The 10,454-nt window shown below is 34.9% G+C and overlaps 1 protein-coding gene across 2 annotated transcripts; it reads right to left on the bottom strand.

Moving 5' to 3' along the window:
• Window positions 1-4,791: 4,791 nt before the first annotated feature.
• LOC142631597 (stearoyl-[acyl-carrier-protein] 9-desaturase, chloroplastic-like) lies at window positions 4,792-9,689 on the bottom strand. Of its 2 annotated transcripts, none has more exons than XM_075805803.1 (3): window positions 9,296-9,689; window positions 6,341-6,806; window positions 4,792-5,697 (listed from the first exon to the last, which is right to left on the bottom strand). In XM_075805803.1, the coding sequence occupies exons 1-3, from the start codon at window positions 9,412-9,414 to the stop codon at window positions 5,137-5,139; spliced, it is 1,146 nt and encodes a 381-aa protein (XP_075661918.1). In that variant the 5' UTR covers window positions 9,415-9,689; the 3' UTR covers window positions 4,792-5,136. The 2 variants fall into 2 exon arrangements, with proteins under 2 accessions (XP_075661918.1, XP_075661917.1); XM_075805802.1 differs by having other exon boundaries at window positions 6,341-6,845; window positions 9,296-9,685.
• Between the last annotated feature and the right edge of the window lie 765 nt (window positions 9,690-10,454).

Here is a 10,454-nt window from a genome sequence, read left to right as displayed (position 1 = left end):
ACAATCTGCTTGATCTCTTTCTTTCTTGCTTCTCCAGTTCACGCAACTTCTTCACTTTGCCTATGTTATTCCTTACTTCTCTCTTCTTTAATTTTTTTTGCTTAAATTGATTTTGGCCATTAATGGTAAGATCGATCGCTCTCTCTCTTGGATTTCTCTCTCACCATCCGTTCGTCCCTCTCTCTCTCTCATGCCTTACTCTCTGTTTGCGACTTTGGGTAGCCGATTTAGAGGTGGTCGTGGTTGTGGTGTGGCTGTGGGTATGGATGTGGGACGTGAGCAAAATATAGTTAGAGCCATGGTGGGTTTGGGTATTGTGAATTTTCTATGGGTTTGGGTTTTGGTTTTGTGAATTTTTTTTGGGTGTGAGTATTGTGAATTTTCTTGGTTTGTTGTTGTTTATTGTGATGACGGTGTGTTTTCAGTTTTGGTTTGTTGTATGGGTGTGGTGTAAAGTTTTGGTGAACAAAACTTTCTAGGTTAAGCTATGGAAAATGAACCCAGGAAAAGAACTGTTTATAAAAAATCTGTTTATGTTTATCAAGGAGAAGCAAAGGAGTTTGGGAGGGGAAAAAAGAGAAGTGGGGGAGAAAGAAAGAGAGACGCGGGTAAGGAAAAAAAAAGAGGTTGGAACTTAATAAAAAATCTAACCCAATTTGACATGTGGGCTCCACTTGTGGAGTGAAAAACTCACTGAGATATTCCACCCAAACAAGCCACCAAACGGAGTTATAAGAAATTGGGGTATTTTTGAGTGATGAGTGATGAGAGATAAGTGATGAGTGATGAGTGACGACAATTAAGTGAAAAGTAATGAAAAAAAATTAACCAAATAGGGCCTAACCCACTACACACTTCAATAAATTGTGAAACTAAAAACTTTCACTACTGTAAAAGTATTGCCTCAATCATTGAGAAAAGGACATTGCTCCTTTTTGCTCATGTGTCAATGAGTTAGTAAATTGGGGTTTCAAGCAATTTTCAATTTTTTTTTATAAAAATTTTCTTTTTAATTTGTTAGTGGAAAAATGAAATTACATGTATTATTACATATAATGAATTTATTGGAGATGATTATAAAAAAAAATGAATTTATTGGAGATGGAACATGCTGTTTCTAATTAACTGAAACGACTATCCAATGAACCATTGCTGGGAGCAAGAAGAAAAACAAAATAATGTAAGAAGATTGTTGTTCTCTTGATCCTTGAATCCCAAAACTCTATTTCAAAGCACCAATCCCACCCCAACAGGATCAATCTTTAGTCCACAAACCATCATGCATCCTTAACATTCACAACATAACTTAGACCAATCACATGCACTAAACAAGTGAATTTTACCATTTAATTATTTCTTTAATGTCCAATTTCGTCTCAGGTTTGATCAAATTCCCTATGAAATTTTTAATTTTCCATCAAAAATGTACGGCATACAGCAAGAGGCTCGATCCTACTCGGCTCATGAATAGTATCTGGCCTTGGGCCCACCATTCCCCATGGCCAATCTCAAGTGGCCAAAGACGTCGGCCCGTCATTCAAGAATTCAATGCACGGCAAGACGATCTTCATAAATAGTAGTCTTGGCACAACCATTGTTTGGCTATACCTCAGTGCATTGAGAGTGCCTTGGGAAACACCGCTGCCAAGCAACGTTTGACGGCTAGCACCAATTCCAACATCCAAGCTCCTATTTCCAATGCAAAATAAATTTTTGTCAGGAATAATCATATTGGGCCCCACCTGCATGAGTGGTGCCAGAGGGCAATTATTATCAATCCATTACCACTAGGCTATAAATAGGTGAAGAGAAGACGAAGAAGGGGTTAGACACTGGAGAGGGGGCATTAGGGAAGTAACCGAGCATAGAGGGAAAGGTATTCAGTGAGAGAGACTAGCTACTTTAAGAGAGGCTTTGAGGGAATCTGCATAGGAGCTACTTATTGTAGGAAACTCATAAACCCACGAAAATAAATAAATTGCGAGTCCAATTACTAGGTTGGACCATTAGCAGAAAGTTAGGTACGCATAAGAAAGATAACTCAAACTTAGCAAGGATTGATAAAATGAATTCATAACATTCTCAACTATTTTTTTTTTAATATACATATAGTATTTGGGCTGTAAGGAATAATATGAAGTTCCAAAATACCCAAGTTGACTCCATTGCTCTTACTAGGAAATAAAAATGCTACTTTTTTATTTCATAATTAAGTTGAATTTTGATGAAACTATTAGAAACCAAGGAGCCATTGTAGTTATTGCGAGAAAAAGATCCACACATCTTTAAGGCGGGTTTGAGTTGCTCAAAGTCTCAAACCATTAAAAGAGTAAATGAAAATTGACTTAAAAATGCCTACTTTTGGGACCAAATGGACACCTCACTTTTAGGAAAGAGGAACTATCCAACTGGGCTTCTACGCACACGTATTTGCGCATTACCTACGCACATCGAACTGGGGGTTGAATTTGGTCTGGCGTAGGTCTATGTGGGCTACACATGTCCATGTTTTTTTTTTTTTTTTTTTTTCTGTAGCATTGTTACAATGCCTACCCACACGTATTTGCACATTACCTACCCACATCGAACTGGGGGTTGAATTTGGTCTGGCGTGGGTGTATATGGGCTACACATGTCCATGTTTTTTTTTTTTTCTGTAACATTGTAACAATGCCTATTATCTTGCACTTTTTTTTTTTTTTATAAGTATCTATTATCTTGCACCTGTTCTAAACTAGTTCAATTATTTCAATAAATAGTGTGCCCTCTATTCATACTAGTCACTTTTCATTCTCATTTTTGGTCCATAAATCATCCAAAGAGAGAGACAATCTTGTTCTTTGGGCACGCAATTTTTTTTTTTTTTTTTGTGTATCCAGCATTCCATTGTATTTTAGAATGTACGTGTCCAAAAGTCTGAAAGCATTACTATGAGGGACACCCAGTCTTAAGGACATAATGTAAAACACTAGTGTTAATTAGAAACAAATTTTCCATTCTGTTGTATTCTGATCTAAAAATTCTTCGTGTTCATATATTTATTCACACATTAAAGAAGGGTCTATTCAATTTGTTGTTTTGTTTATAAAATCACAAGTGGTAAATATTTTATGCATTATACCCAATAGAATCTATGATTGCTCTTTTTGCTATCACATGTGTCTCAAAAGTTGGATATTTTAGAATTATTCTTGAAGGAGATATAACCAATGTCTTGAACCCCCTCAAGCACCCTTCTAACCTACTCCACCCCTCTCTTTTGGCTTGTGGCTACCATATTTAGAAGATCTCCTTCTTCTTTTTTTTGGCTTAAGTAGTTCACTTATCTATTGGGTACAACTTATTTAATTTTTTATTAAAAGTCTTTTAAAGTATATTTGTGCTTTGAAAAGTGTTCTCAAGTATATATGTACTTTGAAAAAGTGAAATTTTAAAAAATATACGTTAAAAGCTGAGTTTATAAGCTTAAGCCAAATGAGAAGAGCTTGTTCTCATATCCTTTCTTCTCTTTCTATTTTTTCTTTGAATTTTTTTTTTTTTTGGAGATGTCTTTTTCTTTGAAAGTTGAAAATGGTTTATGCACCTTTTGTAATTGTTCCTCCATGCAATATTATATAATATAATTGGGGAAAAAACCCTATCACAAATACACACTTTGAAAGATAAAATGAGATGTAGATGGTAACTTGGAAAGCATGACATAACATCACAAAAAATGTCATGATATATATAATGTTTAAGTTATAGTAGATCTTCAACCTTTGTGGTTAAGGCATAAAAAAAATTGACACACACATATAACTAATATCATATTATATTTAAAATAATTTTAAGCAATACTATACCACTTAAATAACTTTTTGATTAAATTAATAGTTTAATACCATGAAAGTTTCACCATTGAATTATATATTCTCTGTGTTCTTAAAGCGCATAGTAGATTTTGTATCAATTAAATGTTATTTATTAAATAATCCATAAGTTCATCATTTCTACATAATTTTAAAATATAATATAAATGTGAGTTACTGATCTCAACCCACCTTAAAATTTTGCTGGAAAATATAGGAAAAAAAAAACTTAGATTTGTCAAAATTAACATCTAATAAAACAAAATATTAAATGATATAATATTACTTAAAAGTTTCAAAATGTAAAACTCCCACTTATTTATACGTTTCTACATGCATCATCACTGTTGCATGGCTAACTGTTGGCTTCATCTTTATACGTTTCTACATTCATCATCCCTATTGCATGGCTAACCGTTGGCTTCATCTTTATACGTTTCTACATTCATCATCACTATTCCATGGCTAACTGTTGGCTTCATCCTTCATCATGAGCGTAGACTATAGGAAGAGTTTTATATTTATATGTTTCTTCTTCATCACTATCAATTATCAAATGGTAATTTACGCATGCACACCTCGATCCATTTTCTGAGGAAAGTATAGGAGTTTTATTTTATATATATACATTCATTCCGTTTTTATGCTATAGTATTGGAGTTTTATTTTAAGTATATTTGTTTTATTGGTAATTTATGCATGTGGTTTCCCATCTTTGTGGGAGGAAAGTACCATATAAACAAAAGGAAGTGCCATTTGAACTAGAGCTCATCTAAGTCAAAGCTTATTATTAGCTACATCAAGTAAACAGGTGATCAGCAACAAGGTGAGAACATGAGTAGAGGAAGGACATCCCTCCCCACAAGTACTAGAAATAAATAAATAAAAGAGGGGGCACCAAAAGGGAAAATAATAATAAATAAAAAAGACACAAAACAAATACCATAATACAAGAGCATCACATTTCCTGTTATTCTTGCCATTATGAAAAACATATTGTTTGTAACAGCTTAAACTTGATATAACAGTACTCATAATCATAAATTAAGGAAACAAGTACTTTTTTATGGCATAAGATAGGGGAAACACAACACACCCAACTATGGTTTATCCTTTTTCTGATGATCTACCAAACATAAGAAGACGTGTATCTACAAAGCCTAGATGAAATAGAACTCACCCCATTTCCTAATACACAAGAAACAGTAAAATGAAGAGCAAATTGGAAATTTCTATTACTCTAGTAAGATGAGACTTGGGGGGAGACTGCTGACTGATGCTGCACTTACACAATTATATTTCTACCGAAAACCCAGCTGAATGGAATGATGGATGCTTGTTTGGCCCTTCCCTGAGCTCTCTCCTCCAACCTCCTAATCCTAGGGGGCAAACCACACACGAAATCTTGAGCTCTATGCCCTTCACCAGAAAGACCTGTCAACTTCTCTACATTCCATCTTCCCACCAGAAACTCCAAAATATCAGCATAGTCCTTAGCAGTGTACACACCAAGCCGCTGGGCTACAGATGAGAAGTGCTCGAAAAGGTTATCATCCTGTCCATCATACATCAAGTGAGCTGGCATTGAGATCTTTTTCCTCATCATGTCAGCCAAAGCCAAAATAGTACCATCTGGATCAATCTCAAAGAGTTTCTCCACAATCTTGGTGTAGGCAGTTTCGTGGCGTTTTTCATCTGAGGCAATGGTGCCGCAAATCTGTGCCAGTTTTAAGTCCCCATGCTCCTTTGCTAGCCTGGCTGTGTTCCCATGGGATATGAATGTTGCCCTCTCTTGAAATGAAGTGTAGATGAAGCCAAGGTAGGGGCTGTTTTCTGTTTTAGGATCCTGACAAGAACACATAATATAAAAATCTTGAGAATAACACAAATCTACTTCTGGAACATTGCCTTTTATATAAACAATGACCACACCAAAATAATAATAACTAAAGTGATCATTAATACTAAAAGAATTGACTACAGCATGAAAAGTTAAACAAAATCATAATTCTTTAAAGATCCAACGATAATTCCAGTCTAGTAGCTGGGTAGACTATCTGTCTACTAACAAAGCTTTGAAAATAGATGGAAAGGCACCCCCCCCCCCCCCCACTGCCAAGAGAGAGAGAGAGAGAGAGACCGATGCAGGAAACATAAAGATAAAAGACCATTTAAATTTTGTCTCACTTTTGCTCTGTTTCTCTGAATGCTATTTATCACATCAATTCAAGCTTAACATAATGTCTAGTGAATGAGAGAAGATTTTAAAAAGAATTGAAGTGAGACTAGAAATTGATAACCAAATATACTCAAAATATTCCCACTTCTGATAGTTGTATCAGTTTCAGATTTATAAGCTTTGATGTGTTTTCCTCACATTGAAAAATTTCCTAAGTTCAACATCTGGAAATTATTTCCAAACTGTGTTTCAGTTTTAGAAAAAAAAGATAATAACAACTAAACTGACCAAGGGGGATCAAGAATCTCACCATTCCTGATCCTATCAAATACTGAATTGACTTCTCAATTTGTTTCATGTCCACCCGTCCAGAGAGATAAAGATACTTGTTGAGAAGGTCACCATGCCTATTCTCTTCAGCAGTCCATGCCCTTGTCCATATTGCCCAAGAGGTAGGGCTTGCACCAGTCTCATCTCGAACACCATCCAGGGTATTAAGCATTGTCTGGTAAGTTGGAAGAGCTTCCTCTGTGATCATATCTCCAACTAACACAACAAAATAGTCATCAGGAAGTTCCATCGCTCTTGCCCTCAACTCCTTGACTTGCTCAAAGAATCCTTCCGATTCAGGTTCAGGCAGAAAATCTTGTGGCTGCCAACATTTCTCAACAGGCTTTAGGTGCACCAAGATGTTCTCCTCAGCCCAACCCTCCAATGATTTGAAGATCTCCACCTTCTGAGGGGGCATGGAATGAGTCACCTGAACATGTACCTCCCTTGGAGGGAAATGTGGCTTTTTCAGATTCTCTGCCTCTCTATAAGAAACAGAACAAGTTGTGACTAGAAACAAATACTTCAGATGAACTATGAAACTACCATAATAAAGCTTTCAATCCTAAGATGACAAATTATAATACACTCCCAGATACATTAAGAATTCCAAGACAGCCCCAAAGTTTTGACACTATGGCTTTGTTGCTGCAGTTATAGACTACCAGGAAACTATTAAATGCCACCCATATCAAGTTCATGCTCATACAAATTGCACGAAGTATGGGTAAAAGTGTCAAAGTGTGACATATGTAGGAGGTTTCATATATGACAAGGGAGATGAAAATATGCAAGAGTAAAGTTGCAATCTCTCATTTTGAATATATATATTCTTTTTTTAATATTCAACAATGCATGGCATACATTGAGCAGCACCAGGGAGAGCAAATGGGTATGCAACCTCAAATAATCATTAATAATTTATGGCTGTATTCACTATTCAGAGAACTTTAAAAAAAAAAGCTCCAATTCGCCACCAAATTTGGGCAGACATACTTTAGTAGCACAATATGAACTTGAACGATTGTGTGAAAAAACAGCCCAGGCCCAGAATTGCTTATTTCTAAAGATCACTTCATAACAAGTATCCTAGCAAATAGTGTGATACCTTAGTCCTATGGTCATTAAGCAAAGTGCAGACTACATCCAAGATATGATTATACAAATGGGACAACTGTCTCCAGTGCATTGGTGAGTTTAAATCAGGTTCAGTTATTAGAATAATAATACCACAAAACAAGTCTGGCAAATAATATGTTTTTGGCAACTTGAAAAATAATAACTTAAAGCTGAAAACAATGGACCAAGCAGAGAGAGTGAGAAAGAGAGCATTATAATTATACTCATAAAGTTTGGAGAGAATCTCTAAAGTACATTGTACAATACTAGACTTGTTTGTATGATGACTCAAGCAACAAAGAATATGGAATTTTGAAAACAGATGACCAAGCAACTAGAGAGAGAGAGAGAGAATATTATTTGCAAGATTGAAAGAGGTTATCCAAGTAAGCCAATCAAAGAAAAACATGACCAAACTTGACCAAACACCACCATGTGGAGAACAAAGAAGTCAGAGATTCAGCTACCAAAATCTAAGTCGATGAAAACTAGAGAAAGAAATATACGCATGTATCAAATGTTGCTCACAGTAGTACATTAGTTCAAAAAATTTTGAAATAGAACAAAGGTAAAGAAATTTTGAGACATGAAAACCACATTATAAAAATACCAAAACAAATCATAATTAACAAAGATAAATTAACTAAAATTAATGATATTTTATTTTATTTTTATAAAAAAAAAATTATAGGAAACAAAGAAAAAGCAGAGTTGGAGAAATCAGAACTACTCATGAATTATTTAACCCAGTAAAATAGAAAAAACAAGAAACAGCCAATTAATAAGATAAACCAGATTGCATTAACAGAAAGGGAGAAAACTAAAAGAAATTAAGACAAAAGAAATACTAGAAAAGAAGTCAAATAAATCATATCCAAAAATATAAAACCAGCCAACCAACATGACCTTGTTCTAAAAGAAAAGGTTAACCGAGAAAATCAGACCTAACTCTCAACAAATGACATAAATGATAAAATAATGCACGCATACTCAATCCCTCAACCTGAGAAGGTCAAAGCCACCGTGCATGTTAAAGATCACAATATAAAACCCATAAGGAACCGAATAACTGTACAAGAAAACATCTCCATCAATAAAAAAGACCAAAACTAGTGCACAATATATAATTTCAAAAAGAAATAATAACATAAAGTAAGGAGTAAAATAATGACCATCATCTCCACCAATATAAATATTTGCTTATTTTTCATTCAATTTCCAACAAACATAGGTCAATCAGACAGTACATCATGCAATACAGTTTTTCAAGAAACAATTATAACAAAAAATCAGACAATAAGAATTCCATGAAATACAGTTTTCAAGCAGAACTGTGTCACATTAATTTCAAGCAACATGCAGGTAAAATCAGCTTTAAGAGAAACCAAAAGCAGTGGAATCCAAATAGACCAAATAAATCCAATAGTTTTTAAAAAATGAGATGCAATTTCAATTAGCATTCAAAAAAAAAGACAAAACACCCACAACAGAAAACAACATTTGAAAGACATTTTGAGATCAAAACCACTCCACATGATTTAACCCAACAATAGATAGCTCAATCAACATCAAACACCAAAAACCCAGATTTTCTTTATAAAAAAAGAGTCTCTAAAATTTCACCCATCCCCAAACAATCACTAAAAATTCATTTTTGATCACACCCATTTGCAAAAAACCGCTAAAAATTCATTTTCAATCATACCCATTTGCAAATTTTTAAAGATATAACAAAACAACCCATGGTTCACCTCCAAAATGCAATGAATCAATACATATAAATTGATAAAAATAACAAGTGCATAATATGACTTACTTGGAGGTAGAGTGCAAAGTGGAGGCCATTAAGACTCTAGGAGATCTGAGCTTAATGGATTTAGAAGAGAGCTTATGAGAAGGGAAGCTCATTATCATTGAATTCAAACTCAGAGCCATTTTCTCTCTCTCTTCAACAAAAAAAGACTCTTCTTTGATTTGATATATGGCCTCGGTTCTGGCTTGGCTTATGTATGTGTGTGTTCAAAAGAACAAAATCTTCTGATAAAAAGAACAGAGCAAAAGGCAAAGTGAAAGTGTGAAACTGTGGAAGAGCAGCTGTATGTATGTACCAGAGAGAGAGAGAAGACAATATGGACAACGAAAAGAGGGCTATGTTGGCGAGAGAGTCGGCAAAGACGTTAAAATAGACCAGTTGCGTGCCACTGCCGAATGCCATTTCATTAGGAGGCAATTTTCAGAGTAACATTGTGAAGGAGAGCAATATAGTAAAGTTAACACACGTTTGAAACATATTAATAAAATAGCATCTCGAGTTTTAGAAACTCGAGTTTCATTTTAAGACTCGAGTTCCAAACACTCGCTTTGTACTTGATGACTTGGACAACAAATGGCAAGAACGCCACATAGATCTCGAGTCTTAAAGACTCGAGTTCTAACAACATACAGACAACAAAGAGACCCAGCAGAACGTTGAAGAAGAAAGATGAAGCCCAGTAGAAGAACAAAACGAAGATAGAAGCCCAGGAAGATTGAAACCCAGAACGATCTGAACGAAGATGATGAAGAAGAAAGAAACCCAGGAAGATGAAGAAACCCAGAACGATCTGAACGAAGATGATGAAGAAGGATCTGAACAAAGATGATGAAGAAGAAAGAACCCAAGATAATGAAGAAACCCAGGGAAAACGAAGAAGAACACTAGGTCTGACTGAGAAGACGAAGGATGATCTGAAATGGAAAAATGGTGGAACTCTAGTTTCTAAAACTCGAGTTCTACGTGGAATTTTTTCCAGCTCGGATTCTTCCTCTTGAGTCTTGAGTTTTAAAAACTCGAGGTCTACTATTAAACTCGAGTTTTTAAAACTCGAGATACTAGTTTCCCAGTTTCTTTTGCTACAGGACAACTAACTATATTCTTAGAAAATTAACGCTAAATAGAAAAAAAAATTCTTTCATTTCCACTTTAAACAGTTACA

This window comes from Castanea sativa, chromosome 4, assembly GCF_040712315.1.
Source record: "Castanea sativa cultivar Marrone di Chiusa Pesio chromosome 4, ASM4071231v1".
Taxonomy (NCBI): Eukaryota; Viridiplantae; Streptophyta; class Magnoliopsida; order Fagales; family Fagaceae; genus Castanea; species Castanea sativa.
Note: the sequence above shows the minus strand (reverse complement) of the source record. Positions and strands in the feature narration are given on the sequence as shown.